Raw genomic sequence first — 21518 nt, forward strand, 5'->3', positions numbered from 1 at the left:
ATTGTTCGCTCTACTCCAGCTGTTCTTTCTGTCTGATTTATTAGAATTGGTTATATAATAGGTTGTTCTCAGAGCCTGCTTGCATCTTGTAAATTTCTATAGAAACTGTGAGAGAGATTGAGTATGCTGACCTGATGGTCTGATGTAATAGAATGTAAGAGATACAGAGAGAATGTTGACCCGATGGTCTCATGTAAATATTTACTACTTAATTCAATTATCTTCACGAAAAAGAGAGAGAGAGAGAGAGAGAGAGAGAGAGAGAGAGAGAGTCTTTATGCTCATACTGTCTGAGATCTTCTAGACCTTGATGTACTCTATATTCTCATGACATCCAGAAACGGAATGCAAAGACGAATTGCTGCATAATCTCTGTCCCTGTAATTCTGTGCATTTTTCTACTGGCACTTCAAGTTGCTATCAATGCACTCTTTAACAATTCAAAATATAAATGTGGCTGTGTACCCGTGAATGGAAGTTCAACATCTGAGAAAAAGTGTGGAGTAGAATATTCAAATGATATTCAAGCAGCGAGCTGTGCCATACCTTCACCCTCACAATGGCCAGCATTTCTTCAAGTACCTGCTTCTCAGTATCGGGCTGTGAATGAACTTGAAGATCCTGAGTTTTTGGATCTACCTGACGCATCTTGCCGAAATAATGGTTCCTGCCCTGCTACACTTTTGTACACTGGACTTAATCGTTCATTAGCTGATGGTATGTACATTAGTTTAGGCAAGGAGAATGCTGCATTGGTGATGTTTTGATAGATACAGAAATAGATATTGCCTCTAATGTTAATACTTCTTATACTGGCAGCCATGGCATCAGTTTTGTTTCAGGGAGTGCCTCAAACTGTTTCAGAATTCTTGGAGATTCTGTCAATTATAACACCTGTGAGTTTTCATTTTGCTCTCTTAAATTTGTTGCTTTACTTGCTAAAATTCTTTGGTTGTGAGATGATCCTCACATGCTGGACAAGGACCAGATCTAATGTAAGTGCTTTATCAGACCGTTGGGATGCTGACAAGTATTCATTCAAGCCCATGATCATCTCTGACACTTCATTTCTCTGCCCAGTCCTAAAGTTGGATTGAAGGAAAAGATACTCAGGCATTTCATGATATGTCTTGACCATGATGATTTGATTTTCAGGGAACAGATGCATGGAGTACATTGAGTAATTTTATTGAACCAGCAATCTTGGTGGATGACTTGTTTGTGCTTCCATCAAATTGTTCATTGTTTCCCTTCAGAACCATTCCAGTGTCACTTGGACAGCAATCTCTCTCCATAGGTAGACTTGTTCAATTACTTGCTGTTTTGGAAGTTTGTGTATGCCATTCATGTGTATGCTCAAACAGTGAGGCATACAATTGTATTCTGATATGTTTGCTTGGCCCTCATGTGTTTGTCTCACGTTCCAAGAAGTCTGATAACTTGCATTCTCACTTATCTGGTAATAGTTGGAGATTCCAAGATTAGAGAATCGAAATTAAGCTTACAATTTCAAGAACTTTAACTCTGTAGTGTCCTTTTCCTTGATCCTTGTTTGAAAATAAAAGACATCCAGTGTGTGAACACAAAACTTTTATGGAGGGAGAACTATGATATCATCAACAAAGAGCTCTATCAAGGATTTAGAAAGGGAAATCCAAGCAGGAAGATCAATGAAATATCAGTTGGTGAGTTTAATACCTCGAGATTGAATCATGTAAGCTTTCAACATTGGTACAGTACTACAATCTGTTCATGTGTTCCTTCCATTTCTTTTGCCTTTTTCAGCTTACGACTTTGGATCAACAACACTACAAAATTTCAATGTGGTTATTGGCTATAATGGCACTTATAAAAATGATACATCACAATCACCTCCTGGACTACTCCGTGTTTCTCGTTCAATGAACCTGGTAACTCATCACAGAATGTTTCTCTGAAAGAAAGGAGACTTTGACGCTTTCCTACAGTTCTTTACAAGGGTCATGATTATGCAGGCTGCACAAGCATTTCTTCGGTTATTTCAAGGAGCTGATGCAGAACTTCCTATATGGTTTGTATCAGAAATGCCAAAAGGAGAGACTAGTTTGAGAATAGATTTTGCCTCCCTTATAGGCCCTTTATTTTTCATGTGGGTCATTCAGCTTCTACTTCCAGTAAGTTTTTATTATTCCATATGTAAAATGAGCCAGTCTATCATTACATTTTTTAGATTTAACTATGTGTAATTGAACTAAATATGGCAAAAGCTTTTACTTATGATTAGCAGGATAGGAAAAATTTCCTGTGGTCTACTTTTCACATAACAGGCATTCATATTATTGTCACAAAGGAATTTTGGCCTGTACTTGCTTACAACCATGCAAGTGGTAACTTCTGATTGTGTAGTTTGTCTTGTATGGAGGCACCTCTGATCTGGTTGTGCCATGGTCTTGCTTGGAGGACCATATCCCTCTCTGAATAGACTGTTGCAGTATCCTCATTTCTCCTAGTAGGCAGGGCATCGGCATATTTATGCTTTCCATCTGGCTGCTCTGACATACTCGATTTTATGTATCTCTCATGAGTATCTGCCTGTCCTAAGCTTGAGCTGATGTGAGGAATCTGTAGTGGTCTACTATGGCATCCCAAAAGACACGAATCCGACTTGGTGGTGAAGCTCATCTGAAAGTGGCTAAGAGGATGATTCTTATAAAAGGCCATCTTTATGCCAAATGGTGCTCTCCAGCTGCAAGGCATGTCCTCAGATTGTCCATGCTAGTATGACTGTGTTGGTTTGCTAGAATGATCCATAGAAGATTTCAATACCACTCAGGATTATGCATGCTGAGTTGGCTGCTGCTTATGTGGTTGGTTGTATGCCAGCACAATCCTCACTGCAGCTTCCAGCAGGGAGGCACAAGCTGCTGGTTTGGTCAGACTGATGCATAAAAAGTAAATCATGGCTTCCAGATGGATGCATTGCCAACAGTCAAATAAGCATGGATGTGCCTACCTTACCTCAGCCACACAGAGCTAAACTGAGTCAGAAAAAAAGATATAAGGGCCTTTCCATCCTCCTGCATCTATGTGGAGATCTATCCCCATAAGCAGCTTGATACATTAGGGTAGGACTGAGTAGGGTGTCAAAGCAGCTTATGGACATATACTCCCCAATAAGCAGCTTGATACATTATGGTAGGATTGAGTAGGCCCTAGGGTGCCAAAAGAAAATTCTGTCAATAATACCTTGGAGGAAATGCCCTGGCCCCCTGAGGTGAAGTACAAAGAACTTTGTAAGGAGTAGCTAAGTACATCACAAATACAATGGTTGTGTGGACAACCAATCTAGTGGGTTCTAATGCCATACCATTGAAGGGGCAGTATGGAAAGAAGTGCCTGAGTCTTAGGTCCACAGGAAGGCCTCTCCTCAGCTTTGTCCTCAGCTCCTGAAATTGAACCTGCGCATAGTGTCTCTCAAGAGCCAAAAGGCCATAACATCCCATGCAAGTCTAACACATCTTTTCCTTTCCTGTGGAAAACTTAAAGCTAGAGAAAGTGATCCCACATGTACATGTGATGATAATTGCTCCACCATATCTTGTGTCCAGAGAATCTGTCCCCAAGATTTATGTATGAGTCTGTGACCACCAGTCGGAGTGTAGGACGGAGAGGATGCAACAAACGGAGGTCTCAGGAGGACTTGGTGCACCAAACGCAAGCTGGACAGATGATGAAGAGGGTGAGCAGCTGTCGCTTGGTGTGGAGAAGCTGTTGCCTGATAGAGGAAGCTGTCACCTGGGAAGATGACATCAAACGCAAGCTGTGGATGCAGTCGCTAGCTGCCGCCAAGTGTAAAATAGGTCCAAACGCAGCAGCAAAAGGTCACCTGATGATGGAGATGGGCTGCCAGCTGTCGCCTACACACTGGAGGAGTAAACGCAGCAGCAAAAGGTGTGGGAACAGTGTTTGGGGCTGGACAGCCACCCACGAATGTGTGGACTGATGGCTGAAATCTGCACTCAAGGGTGTGAAACCTGCACAGATGGGAATGAGGCTGAATGGGGGCAGCCAGTCTATTTATAGATTTTGAAGGGTGCCCCGAAGAATTAGAGTTTTTGGGGGACTATTGAAACTCTCTCGGACAGCTCCCCTTTTTAGGGTTTTTTCATTAATTAAGTGTGTTTTGGCGCTGTTTAAGAATGCTAATCAGTTGAAAAGCGTGTTTTAGCTCAACACCCCCTCTAAGGCCAAAAAATGGAGCCAAAATGTTAGGCCAACCACTTTGATTTTTACTTACTCCAAGGTGTTCCACCCAAAGCAACCAGGGTATCGGACAAAGGGTGCACGTCGGCTGCCCATTGTCCTACCGAGCTCTACAAAGGCGGATGGAACCACATTGAACTTAAAAAAAAAAGAAATGAGTTAAATTTTATGGGATGCAGCCAATTGAGTAACAATGACCTAGAAGACGGGAGTAGGGAGGGTACAACCCAACACATCACAAAACAGTACAAGCTTACCCATCCACTCAAGGGTGTCAATGATGAGGGAAAATGTGATGAGGGATTATGGTGGTGTGGTGTAAACAACCGCCGATGGAAACAACTTATGATCGGCTCAAGTGGTGCTTTGCATAATGACATGCAAAGTATGCTACATGTTGAAGAATGCTCATGTAGCAGGTGCCACTTGGATAGTGTCCCTCGTGGGAAAATTGTTCACTTGCCCAAGCGCCCTAGTACAAAGATGATGAAATCTTGCAATGCAAAGGGGAAAGGTACAACAGAGGGGAGAAGCCAATGTCGAAGACAAAGTGTTGAAGTCTGTAGAATGCCCAAGAAGGGTAGGAACCCTCTTTCAACTTGGATGTAGATGCCGAAGAAGGAAGAGCAGCTTGGTGTCGGTCTTTGTGTGGAGCTGAGAATCATAAGAAATGGAAGAAGATGAAGTGGATGAAGCACCCTGTTGGAAGAGCAAGTTAGAAGTCATCGCCACAATTGGTTCATACTCATTATCCAACTCAATATGAAGACGATAGAGAGGCCTTTCACTAGAGCTACAGAGATCATTGGATGATTGATCCATAGCTAAGGATGTGATTAGAAGATTGAATTGAAAAAGTATGTGAATTAGAAACAAGAAGGAAAACGAAGAAGAAACTAGTAACTGTTGCCTTTTATGCATCCATCTCACCTTCCTCTCCGCCTCGTCAAGTGTTCCCTTGGCAGAGCCCTGCTATGGCTGTTAGAAGTCATCGCCACAATTGGTTCATACTCATTATCCAACTCAATATGAAGATGATAGAGAGGCCTTTCACTAGAGCTACAAAGATCATTGGATGATTGATCCATAGCTAAGGATGTGATTAGAAGATTGAATTGAAAAAGTATGTGAATTAGAAACAAGAAGGAAAACGAAGAAGAAACTAGTAACTGTTGCCTTTTATGCATCCATCTCACCTTCCTCTCCGCCTCGTCAGGTGTTCCCTTGGCAGAGCCCTGCTATGGCTGTACGCGATGGTGGACACCTTCTTAGACTAGCATGTCTCTAGGTCCTTTAGGATACCCTAGGTTAGTCTAGCATTCATTTTTCGCACTCTTAGAGTCGGGCCCGTAGGATTCATTGTCCTTAGCTTTTCCATTCTTAAGTCTTCCGCTGCATTTACTCACACGCATACACATTCATTGCATTGTCTTTTCAGTTAGATTTTCTCTTTGTTACATTTTGCTTTGGAGCATCTTACCACTAACCTCTGTGTTTGTAGATTCTCATCTCTTTTGCAAGGTTTTGTCTTTCAGTGTAGGGCTAATTTGCAAATTGCTTTGGTCCTACCTAGGCTAGAGACGTGGGGAGACCTACAGACCAATCAGCTAGTCCCTCAGAGGTAGTAAAAGAGATTGTTTTTACTGAGGCTGTGCACGGGCCACATATCCAGCAACAACAAGGTGTGTTGAAGGAGCAGGTAAAGTAGGAGCAGAAGGTGTAGCCCCACTGGTCTGTGACGTCACAGCAGTTTGCGGAGGCTTTTTAGGTGGAAGACCTTGGGCCTTGGAGCGACACTTCTCGTCCATATGGCTTGCTCTCTGGCAGTGTGTGCAAAACCGGTTTTTCTTAGGGAGTTACTGCCATATAGGTCTAGATTCCTTGGTTCCATTTGAGGAAGAGGAGTCACCCTTTGATTGGCTTGCCTTCGCATCTTGTGAGTTCTTGCCACTATTGGTTTTCCCTCTCGAAGAAGAGGCAACCAACCCCCTCTGCTCTGAATAAGTTTATGATGAGGATTTCTTGTGGACTTAATCATGCAGTCTTGTGTAATGCAAGAACTGGTACTCAAACTCGTAGAAGTTTGGTAATCGAGGCTGTAAAATGATGTGCTAAATGAAATTGAAGTATTTCTCGAGCAACTTACTCAAGAAGAATATAACTTGATTGTGAAATGACGTGCTGAATGAAATTGAAGTATTTTTTGGGCAACTTATTCAAGAAGAACATAACCTGATCGTCATCTAACTTTGGAGAGTCAATAGTGGCAAACTCGGCGAATAACCGCCTATATTTAGCCAGCTTGACTTTTAGACCATCCCCTTTCTTAATAGAGAATTCTTGAAGCTCAAAATCGATATTTATGCGCCGAGTACGATCTTGGGCCGCATAGCGATGGAAAAGGTGACTCCAATGCTCCGGTGCGTGCAGGAAGTGCTATAACTGAGAGTGAAACTCGGGAAGAAATCCCTGCATCAGCTCAACATTGACTGTGGCATTGCAGGCTCTCCATTGACAGATGTAGTCAGGGTGAGCTAGTCGAGGGTCTTTGGCATAGGCTCTAGACCAATAACGAGGTCTCAAAGACTCTGAGACTCAAGCACTTGTTGCATGAAATTCGACCAAGTGGTGAAATTCGACCTGTAAAAATGAGTCTTATCCGTGAAGGCATTCTTGGCCGTTGCAACTGGAGTGGTAGTGCTCCGAGATGGGTAGTGTGAAAAAGTGTAATGGGTTTAAGATGGGGGAGTGGAGTGCACTTGGGAATGGGCCTCAGAGTGCCCACCAAGCATGCGGGTAGTGTACAAGGTGGATCCATAGGTAGGGATGGGCTGACTAGGCATGGGCATGGTAGCCGTATGAGAAGCCCATGGTGGAGGTGGGATGGGAACATATGGAGTAGAAGATGGAAATCCTTGCATAGGTATAACCCAAGGTAAGTGGAATGACGTACCATAAGCCGAGGATGGAATCCCCTACATTTGAGTTGTCATGTGAGAGGTGAATCTGGGAGTAGCAAGGGGGATGCCCATTATAGCCGTCCCAGGTGCTGTGAGTGTGCTCATTTGCGGAAAGGTGAGAGGCACTGTGTTAAAGGGTGTATTCCCCCTAATGAAGTATTGTCACTAAATTGATTGCTTATTACGCATTCTCTATTTAGTAAATTTATGTCAATAAACTAATGACTTACTTTTCTATAAGTGTTGATGATGATCTAGCATGGCCATGAGACCATTTAGACTATTTAGAGACTAGTATTCCTAGTACATCACTTAATGGGGTGATCAGAGCACTGTGACGTGGATATCTGGTACAAGCAGTACAAGTTATGAAGGGGGAAAGAAGTGTCTGCCAAGTGTAAGAGTGTACATAAGAACCAAGGAGTTACACATAAATGAAGATGGATTGAGTCCTAAGAAGAGGAAGTGCATTAGCATTGTGTATATGTATTTATGTGTGTATCTTGGGATGCCTGGGAATATTTACTTGTGTGTAATGAGGATTGCATTCATTTGGGGTCATCCTCTCCCTTACAAGTCAAGGTTTTGAGGTCTTTCATTAAGAAAGACGAGAGAGGTAATTCTCTCACTAAGAAAGACGAGAGAGGTAATTCTCTCACTAAGAAAGACGAGAGACGTGATCCTCTGGAAGTGAGGAGAGAAGTGATTTTTCCTTTCTAAGATCTAAAATGACACAAGCTTCTGTGTGAAAGTTAATCTTAAGGTTGAGGCCCAAGACAATCTAATGAACTCTCATTATCTATGGCTCAAGGTGATTGCATGGACCATAAGTTAAGAATAGAGTTTAAAAAGTTGCTTATATTAAAATAGACATGGTGAATCCATTTTTAAAATATCTTATGATAGAAAGTTGATCTCTAAAAGTGGCCCATGCAGATTATCGAAAACGGCGAGATCTACAATTTTTGTGTTAGACGTTTTTCCATCCGAGCAATGCACAGAGAGATATTCCAAAATTAGTGCTACAGAGTAGGTCCTGGAACATCCACATCTTGCATAAAGATCAACCTTTTCAATCTTGGCACTCAAGTCTCTCTCCAAGAAGAGAAGCTCTTGAAGCCTATAAAAGAGGAGTCTCTCCTTGGGTGTAGGAGAGGCGAAGGAAGCATCACTTTGCGTGCATGTAAGAGGAGAGAAGGTGGTTCGACTCTCACAGAGTGCTGTAGAAGCTCTGTTGAAATCAAGTTCCAAGAGGAGACTCCTACATATATTGTGTAGGAGAGAAGGTGCAAGTGTAGCGGAAGCTCTGCTAAAATCAAGTTCCAAGAGGATATCCCTACACATATTGTGTAGGTGAGAAGGTGCAAGTGTTGCGGAAGCTCTGTTAATCAAGCTCCAAGAGGAGATCCCTACATATAGTGTGTAGGAGAGAAGAAGAGATTCAAGAAGGATCAAAAGGTGCCAACTTCCAAGTTGTGCAAGTGTTAGCCAGTTGTATACTGTGCAAGGAACCGTGATCTTGTTCCCAAGATCTACAAGTTAAGAACTAGTTTATGTGTAACGGAGGAGCTTGCTCCTTGTTAATAATATAACTCCACAAGGGGGGGGATTGGCCCATCTTCCAGTCCCTAGTATGTTGTCAATCTCTCAATCTCTCTCTGTGTCTCTCTCTATATCTTTATTTTCGCTTATCTGTTCTCTCTCTGCGCTAGCATAATATTCACCATATATATTTTAAGTATATAAGAAGGTCGAGCATGTATCTCGGATCTTATAACAAGTACCATGGTGCAAAGAGGTAGAGAATGGGATAGAGAAGGAGAAGGTGCTAGGAGGGGAGATGGAAGATCCAACCCGTAGTGTGTGTGGAGCAGATGTGGAGTGTAATCCGAGATTTTGAAAGGATGAAGAGAGATGATCAAGGGTAGAGGTAGAAGAGGGTGGGATGGTAGGGAAGTAAGAAGTGTGTGTGACATGCCCAAATGAAATAGAAGTTGTAGATGTGCGTGAATTCCGTTTGCTTCGTGAGCCCCTCTATTAAAGTTCACTTATGCAAAGCCATTCGGATCCTGCATCTCAAAAGAAGAAATATGCGAGGGTTTTGATTCATTCAATTGAAAAGGGTTGTACGAACCTGACACTGGACCTAGCTGAAATGATGAAGATGGATCGCCAGACGCTCCAAATACCATATGTCCTCCATGATCGGAGAGGTGGCTAGCCTCACCAACCGGTCTAAATGTGGTAGCAAAGCCTGTAGGAGAGGTGTAAACATTACCGTACTGGTTGCGACAATGCTCCTCAAAGTCCTCCTTTGTCATGTTAGTGAAATTTGAAATAGGAGTAGAAAAGGAAGGTGAAGGTGAAAGTGGAGTGTCGTCCTCCTCATCGAGCCCATAATACCATCTCAGGGCCTCCAGTGATGGAGGAGCTTGATAGGACATCATAGGAATCTGAGAAGAAGGTGTCTGGGACATTGTGATTCGGTTATGAGTCGTATTGTGTGCCTCACACAAAGACTAGCTCTCCACAATATCTGCAGGATACTCTTTACAAGAGCACCGGCTTTGATACAATATGAAAAAAATTGCTAGGGTTTGCACTTAGGAAACACAGAGTGTATGACCACAACAAAAACACAAAAAGACAAACATAGACACAGAAAGCAAAACTCAAACCCTTAACGCAAAACTCAAAACTCAAACATAGAAACTCAAACACAAACAGAAGTAGGGAAAGAACACAACTCTGAAGTGAATGAATACTGCAAGTGAATGTAAGAGTGTACAGATACTCAAGGGCACAACAATGTGTTGGAGAGTGACGACCACCAGAGACAGATCTCAAGTGTGTGACCACTAGTTGGAGTGTAGGATGGAGAGGATGCAACAAACGCAGGTCTCAGAAGGACCTAGAGCACCAAACACAAGCTGAACAAATGACGAAGAGGGTAGGCAGCTGTCGCCCGGTGTGGAGAAGTTGTCGCGTGATAGAGGAAGCTGTCACCTGGGAAGATGACATCAAACGCAAGCTGTGGATGCAGTTGCAGCTGCCGCTAGGTGTAGAATAGGTCCAAACGTCAGTAGCAGAAGGTCACCTGATGATGGAGATGGGCTGCCAACTGTTGCCTACACATTGGAGGAGTAAATGTAGCAGCAGAAGGTGTGGCAGTAGCGTTTTGGGGCTGGACAGCCACGAGTGTGTGGATTGATGGGGCTGAGATCTGCACTCAAGGGTGTGAAACTTGCATAGACGGGAATGAGGCTGAATGGGGGACAGCTTGTCTATTTATAGATGTTAAAGGGTGCCCCAAAGAATTAGGGTTTTTGGGGGACCACTGAAAAACTTTCGGACTGCTCCCCTTTTTAGGGTTTTTCATTAATTAATTGTGTTTTGGGGTTGTTTAAGAATGCTAAACAGTTGAAAAGTGTGTTTTAGCTTAATAGGGGTGGCTGATTGGGTGCATGATGTGGCGCTAGGGGATGGAGGGGTGCCTGTATGGGTGCATGGGGGAGTTAGACTTAAATGGGTCGACCCATAAGCAGTGAAATTTTATTATGTTGTAAGTTATAGTATACGATTCTATTATCTGGTTGATAGTGGCCAAAGACTGACAAAACTCGTGTAGTGAAATTTTATTATGTTGTACGTTAGAGATACTAATAAAATTTCACTACACGAGTTTTGTCAGTCTTTGGCCACTATCAACCAGATAATAGTACGTTAAGAGAATTGTATCTCTAACGTACAACATAATAAAATTTCACTACACGAGTTTTGTCAGTCTTTGGCCACTATCAACCAGATAATAGAATTGTATACTATAACTTACAACATAATAAAATTTCACTGCATTGTAACTTACAATCTAACTAGATAAGAGAATTGTCTCAAACCTTTATCTGGCTAAATTAGAGAAATTGGTAAGTTAGGCAACTGTCTCAAACCTGCAGCAGCAAGAAACACAGAAAGGACAGCTGTTGTAGATGTTGCCTGCTGGCTGGCCTCTGGACTGCAAAACAGAGCCTATCATGTCAATCCCCAAGGGCAGGAAGGTGGCCATTCAGATGAGCAAAGGCAGCAGAAAGAAGTCTTAAAATAGGTTGCTGAAACCAGCCTTCCTCCTCAGTGTGGTACTAACCTGATTTAACACTAATTACAAGAAGTATAAAATTCAGTTATAAAACTGAAAATACAAATGTTACCACTAATCTTGGACATCGGACAGCCTGTTGGCCCCAAAAATTGGCGCCCCTTGTGGTATTTCTTTAAGTTGTATTGCAAATGGATGGAGTACAACTGAGATTCTTCGACCTCCTCCACTAATCCAAGTGCCTCTTGTTGTCATAAATGGCCAGCAAGCAAGCCTTCAAATCAATTTGTCCCTTAATTTGCTAGGGGATTGACTTTAACCCGTGCTCCTTGGGAAATAAATTAGCCCCAAATTCAATATTGGTTCATTGGCCTCTTGAATCCTCGTGAAAAACTTTGATTTTCCCTCTAAAAATTCAAGTTTGAAGCCTTTAAATTTGGGCATGCTTCTGGAGGTGGCTGTCAAACCCTACTTTTTGCTGTAAATTAGGGTTTATGGCAAAGATTCACCAAAATCTCCGCTTCCAATGGCTAGATTGCTATAAAACTTGGAGCAACCTTGAGAAATAGCTAGAGAAAGAGAGAGAATGATGTAGAGAGAGAAAATTTAGATATTCGTCGTGAGAATTTGGAGAAATTAAGCTACTGGCCTAGTTTTCCAGCTCCAAGTAGATTCATGAACAGCAAAGGAAACAACGGAGGTTGTAATATTCAAGAGAGAGTGCATTAATTGCGATCACTAGCTTCTCCTGGTTAAGAATATGCAATCGCCTTCATTGAAATGGTCTCCAATGGCTGAGAAGCGACCCCAAAAGTAGGCAGCATCAACCCCTCCCTCTCTCCACACACACACACACACACACACACACACACACACATCCTCTCTTCCCAATAGCTCCAAAATGCAAAAACGAGATTTCCCTTTCCCTTCAGCCCCAATTTGGCTTTTTCAAAATTGCATGGGCAAGTTTTGCTAAGTGACAACCTTCCAAACTGAATTTTCACCATTATCCAACCCATTAAATTAATTTAATAATTATTTTTGTGCCCAAAAATATAATCTAACCAACCAACAATGAAATTGGCTAGGCTAATTTATCACCCAACTGATCTTGAGCACTCATTAGCCCGGAATTGGCATTAAGTACTTAGTTAATGCCAATTCCCTAGCGTCACTATTGACTTTAATGGCTAATTAAATGTTTTAGGCCAAGTTCTCACACCCAATACCATTTAGTACTTGTTAGGCATTGACTTATTACAACTTTTGCCTTTGGCACCAATTGATATCTCGAGGTCTTGGATCCCACATCATGAAATAACTAATGTGCATCTCACATGTGTAAGTCACATTTACATATTTGATTTAACTTTTAATTAAAATGCTAAGCAAAGGAATATAATTTCACGTTCTCATGTGACTGACCACCCCCTTGAAATCCTTGCAATCATCCTTGATTGCACTGGGGTTTGCAAAACATACTACATTGTAATTTACCAAAAGGCATCATGGAAAAACAACATTGGCCACTGTTGCTTAAACATTCTAATGCCAAACAATTGCTGAAAATTCTCAGCCAGCATAAATAAGAGAATTCAAGATTGCTGCCAAGAGCCCATAGAATGCACATTTCTCATTAACATTTCCCAATTGTTCTGGTAAAATAACCATAGCAAAGCATAAATTGAGCATAAACCATGGTTGAACTACCAACGACATTCATAAAACATATTGCTGTCCACAAAACCAACTAAATACCAATGAAAACTTGTGATCATCACTAAAAACTAGCAACCAATAATCAATCTCTGATAATCATAGATTGATGCATATTGATGTAGTTTATAGTTTCAACGCTACGGTGAAAACCATATCTATCTGCATACCAACTACAATGACTAGTACATTGAATAGTGACCTCATGGCAGACATACTATCAGCACAATAGCCTAGATGCACACTTTGAATATATCCAAGATCCACTATACATGAGAGCTGTCCATCATTGGAGGAGTGGAAGTGCTACCTTCCCCTTGAGCATTAGGATGCTTTGGACCCATGCTTTGTTGAACCTGATTGAGCTCAATCCAAAGTCGGCTCTAATTGAAAAGCCTTGAGATAAAGCTACAACAATCAAGGATGGTTTGCCAAGTCATCCTTTTCCATCCACTTAGCATCCATTGGTGGATAGTTCTGGCGCTTCACCAAATGGCTTTTGAAAACTTTATGTTTGATCTTTCTCTCTTTATGTACCAAAATATACTTGAGTACCAAAATCTCATCTCGCTTCTCAACCTTTGGTTGATTTTTAGTAGATACATCCTTGGGCACATCACTATGAAAAGGGCTCAACAAGCTTACATGAAAGGCATTGTGTATCTGCTAGTGTGGAGCCGATTTCAGCCTATAAGCACCATCACTGATCCTCTCCAACACTTGGAAAGGCCCAGAGTATCTCATACTCCGTTTTGGATGTAACTTCTCTCTATCTTTCATCCTTTTTAGCCTTTCCTTTTCAAAATACAACAATACGTAATTGCCCTCTGGAAATTGCAAAGTATGTCTATGGCGATCAATTGCCTTTTTTTGCTTCTCTTGAGACCTCTGAAGAGCATACTCAACCTTTGTATAGGTTACATCCATGTTTTCTACATACCGATTAGTCTCAAAGATCCTGTTCTATGTGTAAAATAGGAGGCACTTTCTTACGGCTTTCCACAACTTCAAATGGAGCTTTGCTAGTGGAACTATGTAGTGTATTATTGTATTCAAACTCTATCGAAGGCAAATATTGCTCCCACTATGACTTATGCTTAGATACATAGCATCTCAAGAGTTCAAGCACAGTAGAATTTGCCTCTTCTAATGATTGACCATCTATTTGTGAATGGAAGAACGAAGAAAATTTCAGTGTAGTATCCATATTTTCAAATAGTCCCTTCTAAAATAAAGTGGTGATCCAAGGGTCTCGATCACTAATCATCGACTTTGGTATGCCATGATACTTAAACACATGCTAGAAAAATAAGCGTGCCATATGATCAACCTTTATATTTTTTCTCACAGAAATGAAATGGACTTGCTTACTAGCTTACAAATAATTGTTCATATCCCATCATTCCCTGTAGGTATTTTAGGAAGCTCAAAGATAAAGTTCATAGCAATGCTCTGCCAAGGTCTATTTGGAATAGGCAAGGGTTGCAATAAATCCGGTATCTTTTGCTTATCATACTTTACTTTCTGACATACGATACATATCCTGACAAACTGGTCAACATTGTATCTCAAAGAAGGCCAATAAAGAAAATGCTCCATTGCTCTTAACTGTATTATCAATCCCTCTATGACTTGCATAAGGAGGAGTATGACTCTCAGTGAGATCACTTTAGGCCTCAACTATTTTGTGATACACACTTGTCCATACATCATCAGAAAACCATCTCTAAGCACAAAGTGCTCATGCCTTTGGCCATCGCAAAGTTGACCATATATATTTGCAAAGTCTAAATTAGCAGTATATTGATCTTTCATGGCATCCAACTTAGTGTGATATATCATGGTGATAGTTGAAATCTGAGGCTTATGTGACAACGTATCAACCACCACATTCTTTTTTCCATCTATGTGCATAATTTGAATGTGAAAGTCCAAAAGTCATGATAAGAAACTCATACAACCCAAAAGATGTCACATCCTCTGGTCTAATGCAAATCTAATGATACCGACTTTTTAAATCTATATGGCTGTCCCTTGCAATCTATCCATAACATCATAGATCCGAGGGATCAGAAACCGATTCTTTATCGTGATTTTGTTCAAAGTATGATAGTCAATACACATATACCATGAACCATCCTTTTTTTGTACCAAAAGCATTGAAGAACAAAAGGGGGATGAGCTGGGTTGAATAAATCCTTTTTTCAACAGCTCATTTACCTGACTCATTATCTTCTCTTGCTAAGCTACACTTATCGTATAGGGTGGCTTATTAGGTGGGCTACTTCCACGGATAAGTTCTATGCCATGATCTTTTGGCCTTTCAGGTGGTAGTTGCCTTGAAAGTGATTGAGAGAAACAATTAGCATACATTTTCAGAAATGAAATGTGATCATTCTTTAACTTTGACATGTTTTCAAGATGTTCATTATCCTTAGTAAAAACGAGTACTTTGAAAGTTGATTGTTTCTCACTTTGGAAATGGCAACAACTAATACAAGAGGGATAGATTTTCTTTTCAACTTTACTTCCAAAATATGGGCCTTATCCTTATGTTGAATAATGATCACTTTAGTATGTGAATCAATCACTCCATGCACAAGATGGCACCAAGGTATACCAAGCAAGACATCACAACCTTCAAGTGGAGCAATAAATAACTCTTCGCTGTCCATGTATCCTTAAATGTGCAAACGAAGTTTTCCAATAAGTGGTGTGATAGGCCTTGCATGGCCCTTGCATGTCATACCAACTTCTCCCATAGGCTCCATCTCATCTTCTTTGACGCCTAGATGGGCTTCCATATCCATAGAGATAAACTTAGCTCATGCTTCATTATTAAAGAAAATCAAAGCATGTTGATCTCTAATTTTTCCGCATGCTCTACATAGCTCAGTAGCATCATCATTGGGTTGATCACTAATAACATCTGGCATTGATCTAAATGATGCTTTGGGATTTTACCCTTGGGATCTCCTTGGTTTTTTGATTTTCCAGCTTGGTGCGTATTGGGACAATCCTTAGCTATGTGACCCTCGTGTTCACAAACAAAGCATTTATTTGCAGCCCTTAATTTCCTATGTTGTGCGATTGATTTTTGGCCCTTTTCTTGTTGTTTTGACCTCTTTTTAAGTTGATTTTCAGATCTGCTCCTTTTTCCAACCTTTGAAAATTTCTTATTCGGCTTCTCCCCACTTTCTTGGAAGCTCAAATCTTTCCCATGTAGCAATGCATCAGCTGTAGGAGCAGTCTCTATGGGTTGAGACATTCTAGACATAGTGGATTTAATGTAAAAATCCTTGTTTTCTATAGACAACCACATATATACTTTTCCACTTTCTCATGAAAAGGAATTGGATGATAAAAATTTACTTGTAGCAAGGCATCCCAAAACTTCTTGTTATACTGTTCTAAGTTCTTGCATTGCGTTGTATCAAGCTTGCTCCAAGTTGTCATGATGTCCACCTCAAATGTACTAGTTAACCAATTTGATACAAATATTTGCTTGAATTGTACCCATGTTGACCGTGTTCTAACTTGCACTAGGAGCATGGACCACCACTGGAATGCATTCCCCTTTAAGAAAGTGGTTGCCTTAGAAAGGGCATGCGATGGTAAGTGTTGATTAGAATTTAGAGAGACACAGGGCACAGTTTGAGTATAGGACTACAATAGATTGCATTTAATGCAAATATGTTCAGTCATCTTTTTTTCCCTTGTTTTTTTTTTTGGGACAAGTAGGGGGCAACTTTGGTCGACAATGGGATATCTCTATTTTTAAAATATTTTCAAAAGAAAGGTTATAAATCTTACTTGGCTTTTCTTTGTTCTCAAGAAAAAAATAATTATACGTGGACAAAGAAAATTTGACCACGCGTCGCTTACGGCCTGCCTGCCTTCCAGGGAATGGACTCCCCCAATCCACGTGGCAGAAAGTAAACGTGCTCCAACTTGCGACTGGCCCCCGCTCCATCTCGTTAAGTGCCGTGAGCCCCATTAGTCCTAATTGCCGGATACATTGCGTGTCAGTCCTATCTGCCTCTTTGGTAGATGTTCTGCCTAATGTCCTGCGTGGAGACAATTCTCTCACTTCGTCTCCCCCCGGCCCGCCCCCCGACAGAGAGGAGCTCCGATGGAGAGGAGAGAGATACACTCTATATACGCTCAACACCTGCCGAAAGGCATCATGTAGCCAGTCAGCACGCACACTCTCTTCCAGAGACATAATTGTCTCTGTCCGGACTCTCTCTCTCTCTCTCTCTCTACATCTTCACAATCTTTCTCTCTCTTCAACGTCAGAATGTTTCTGATTTCTTTCTCTCTCGCCGACACCTTGGTAAGGATTAATATTGAAAGTAATGTTAATTACATTAATATTAACAGGAATAGTAATACCGCTATTGTCAACAGAAACATTAAATTTCAACATAATCATGCTAACGTTAATATCAATGTAACCCTTAACATTAAATGTTGAATAAACATCAAATTTCATGATTACATTAAAACTAATTGTTATTGTTATAATAAAACTTATTGATGCTTATACAGGCTATGAGAGTTCGGCTGCTAATGAGGGCTTGCCATAGCCTTGGAGTGGCAGCTCCTTGGACTCCAATCATTAGAATCACCTAAATTCTTGCACGCAAGTATCACCCCAACACAAAACCCAAGCATGAGTACTGGACAAGAAACATATATTATTAATGTACCCATCACCCGTAGCACGTGCCCTCTAAGTACGCCCCTCGTTAGCAGTATCCCATGCCATCCTTAATGAGATAAAAACATACTTGTCAGGCATTGTCGGAGAGGTTTCAGTCAAAAGGTTGTATCATCCACCGGGGAACAAAGAGAGAAGAAAGTAGAGATTAGGAGACAACAGAGAAGAAAAAGAATAGACAAGAGATTCAAATAAATCCCAATAATACTGGAAATCAAGTTCTCTTCAAGACTTGTCTATACATCATGAATCAATCATAAAACCTTCTGTGCCAAAGTCTTTACACAAGATAATGACAAAGCTCAATGATTTAGACTCTGCATTTATTATATGTAAACTCTACTATACATCCAAGACAAAGAGTCCAAATAACCCAAATGTCAATAGATTTAGATGATTTCTTGGTAGGAGGATCCCAAGTACTTCTCCAAGTAGCACTATGTATCAATTGAACTTGAGAAAGGAAACAAAAGCCTTGTGTAGGACTCCAAACACACTTCAGCCTTGTGTATTCGTGGTCATTACAGTAGTCATAAGCTGATCGTTTGATGGCTAAACTCCAAGATAAATGGTTCTTAGATTATCTAGACAATGTCTGCTACTAGTTGGATGCAATCTTTAAGCATAAGATCTCCTGGAGCTCCCTGTTATACCAAAAAATGTGCACCAAATACTAGCTTCTACTCTATTGCTTAGATGGCAAATCTGATGGTTCTGTTGGCTCCGAAAGGAGTGTAAAACTGTAGGACACTTGGTCAAAATTCTCGTTGATCGCTCCTTCTCCCTCCTCGCTGTTGAAAGTGCTGTTTGCTACAAAAAAATTGCGATTGCACACTATGCGAATTTAGGAGTCATTTTTTTATGATATTTCTCAAAATTGGCTGAAAAACCATTTGCTTTCTGCATGTCACCTTATTCTAGAAGTTTACTACACCTTTTGAGGATATTCATAAGAAATGATGGCCAAAATATAAAAAATAAACTAAAACGGTTCGAAAATCCCATATTTTTGAACCATCCATACTATGGATACTAACACTAATGACTAATATGACATTGACTCTCTAGATTAATAAGAAAGCTAGATGATGATGCACTCCAGGGTTTTTCACATTGTGTTCGTGTAGCGGCCCGACATCCACCCTCTCTGAATCTGCATATCTTACGGTATGTGCCATAGTCCTAGTTATCACTAGATTTAGAGTCCTCATTCTTTGCAACTATATCCTTTGCTTATTCATCTTTCATATCTTCTTGGTTAGCCCTTGTATCATGGCCACTATTTTCATCCAGTTCTGGCAACTCATAGGCAAGAGATTCCCGCATCTTGAATAATTTGATTCTTTTCTCTTATGTCGGAATTCTTATGGCTGTTCCATCCAACTCATTTAATGCATAAGTAGCACTATCAAACACCTATCTTACCACATAGGGTTTGAACCATTGTTTGGAGACTTTACGCATGGCACTATGTTGGTTTTCCAAACTGCTATCATAAACCAGTACCCAATCCCCAACTTGTATGGTTATTGGCCACTATTTTTATCTAGTTTTGGCAACTCATAGACAGTAGGTTCCTGCCTCTTGAATAATTTGATTCTTTTCCCTTCTATCGGAATTCTTATGGCTGTCGTATCCAGCTCATTTAATGCATAAGTAGCATTATCAAATACCTATCTTACCACCTAGGGTCCGAACCATTGTTTGGAGACTTTACGCATGGCACTATGTTGGTTTTCCAAATTGCTATCATAAACCAGTACCCTATCCCCAACTTGTATGATTCTTAGTCTCAATCTATGTCTTTTGTCAAACCATTTCTTGTTCTATATCCTTACTGCCCTTAACTTTGCAACTGTTGCCTTTATGCCTTCTGACTTCCTTTCCAACTATCTAATATGTAAAGCCTACGCTCACATAGGAGTGTCGGTGATCAGTAGGACATTGGGGTACTTTTTACTCTTGATAGGAGATAATTTTTTCCCCAGACTTATGGTATTATTTCGTATGTGCTTATGACACACACTTACGGGCACTTACTGTGTTCGGGAGTGAACACCCCCTACAACCCTAAGGTTTAAGGGTTGTACCTTGTACTTTCAGCTAATACTCTTTTCAGTCTATTGCATTGGATGTCGTGCTTCACTCTCATATTGTCTACTGTTTTTCTGTGCTGAGATTCGATCCTGCCTTCCTCTCTCACATTTGGTATCAGAGTAGCCTTGGCTTTGCTCTTTAGCTCCGTTCAGCTCAACTCCGCTCAGTCTGTGGGAGCTCCCTGCTCAGTCTAGTTCTGCCCCATAAGTTGCCTCACTAACAACACCTCAGTGGAAGACCACAAGGGTCCTCTGCAGCAGCAGCTCGACTTGCTCCTTGGAGCTGTCTAGCCAGATGCCTGCTGCCCCGCCAATCCGACTGCACATGCCCCGCCAGTCTAGACTGCACACGCACCGCCAGTGCCGCACGTCAACAGTCGCCACGCCCACCTGCGCCCGCCTTTTGTGTTGCGCTTGCTTGGACCAGTACCCACCTGGAACAACGCCCTTGTGTTGCGCTCGCCTGGACCAGCGCCCGCCCTTGCATGCGGCACCTTTCCTGTGTGACACACCTGCTAGTCTGCGACGTCTAGCCCGTCGATTGTCCTCACGTTAGCCATGTCACCCCCTTGACACCTATCTGTCGTCAGCGACAGCCCATCATTACCAAGGTATTTAAAAAAAAACTTTTTATCCTTTCATTCGAGAATAAATTTTGGAAGTGGGGGTTTCTACGTAGCAGACACAGAATTCAGGAAATGTGTCTGGGACACATTGGATGCAAATTTCTGGGCACATTCATAAAATTTTTTGGGGCTTTTATGTTTTTTGAAGACATTGGCATATGTATTGCACTTATAGTCATTGATAGATTGTTTTGAACGAATTTGGGGCAAGAAATTTTGGGGGTTTTGCTGATACAATGTTGCTGAACACTGATTGCACCTTGAATTACATGCATCAAAGACAGTTTTGACAAAGTGCACCTAAGTACACTAATTGCAAAAAGTTATTTCCTACAATTTCTGGGATTTTTCAGATTTTCAGTTTGGTCCTGCTTTGATATTGCTCTTTTGCCTTTCTTCCAGTAATTGATTATCATGGCAAATCAGGGAGGAGATGTCTTCACCTATGTATCCAAGGAGGATAGATTGGATGGAAATAACTATTCACTTTGGTCCTTCATGATGAAGAATGTACTTGTGGCAAAAAATCTTTGGGATTATGTCAGTGGAGAAGAAGCTAGACCTGGAGTTGTAGCTCCAGCTACTCCTCCTCCAGGAGGATATGCATAACGGGCACCTCAGCCTGCTCCACTTCAGCCACTTGCACAAAGATCAGCAGCTCAAAAAGGATGGGATACACGGGATGCACAGGTCAAATGCTGATTGCATTGGCAGTTTAGCGGTCAATCATCCCCCACATTTGTTCAGTAGCTTATTTATGAGAAGCTTGGCTAACTTTGGAGCAGATGTTTGCAGGCAAGAATGAGACTCGCATCTCTTTCTTAAAGAAAGAGCTAGAGACATTGAAAATGGATGAGGGTGATTCTATTCAGGATCACTTGAACAAAATTTAGGACTTGTGTGAGCAACTCATGAATGTTGATGAGTACTATTCGGATGTAGAGATTATATCTACCACTTTGAACTCATTACCTCCTTTGTACTTGGCTTTTCATACGGTCTTAAACCTCGCCATGAGGATTGCTGCGCAGCCAATCACTTTTCTTTAGTTAGTCAGTTTGC

The 21518-nt window shown here is 41.2% G+C and overlaps 1 protein-coding gene across 1 annotated transcript in view; it reads left to right on the forward strand.

Annotated features, from left to right (window-relative positions):
• The window catches only part of LOC148015797 (ABC transporter A family member 7-like), a 98865-nt gene that overhangs the window by 21137 nt on the left and 56210 nt on the right, over nt 1-21518 (forward strand). The window contains exons 2-7 of the mRNA XM_087663562.1: nt 339-717; nt 820-896; nt 1156-1297; nt 1566-1685; nt 1786-1910; nt 1995-2153. Coding sequence (XP_087519688.1) covers nt 339-717; nt 820-896; nt 1156-1297; nt 1566-1685; nt 1786-1910; nt 1995-2153 — 1002 coding nt within the window. The remainder of the gene's footprint in view (nt 1-338; nt 718-819; nt 897-1155; nt 1298-1565; nt 1686-1785; nt 1911-1994; nt 2154-21518) is intronic.

This window comes from Lygodium microphyllum, chromosome 23 (genome assembly GCF_053477565.2).
Source record: "Lygodium microphyllum isolate KBCC chromosome 23, Lygodium_microphyllum_v1.1.10, whole genome shotgun sequence".
NCBI lineage: Eukaryota > Viridiplantae > Streptophyta > Polypodiopsida > Schizaeales > Lygodiaceae > Lygodium > Lygodium microphyllum.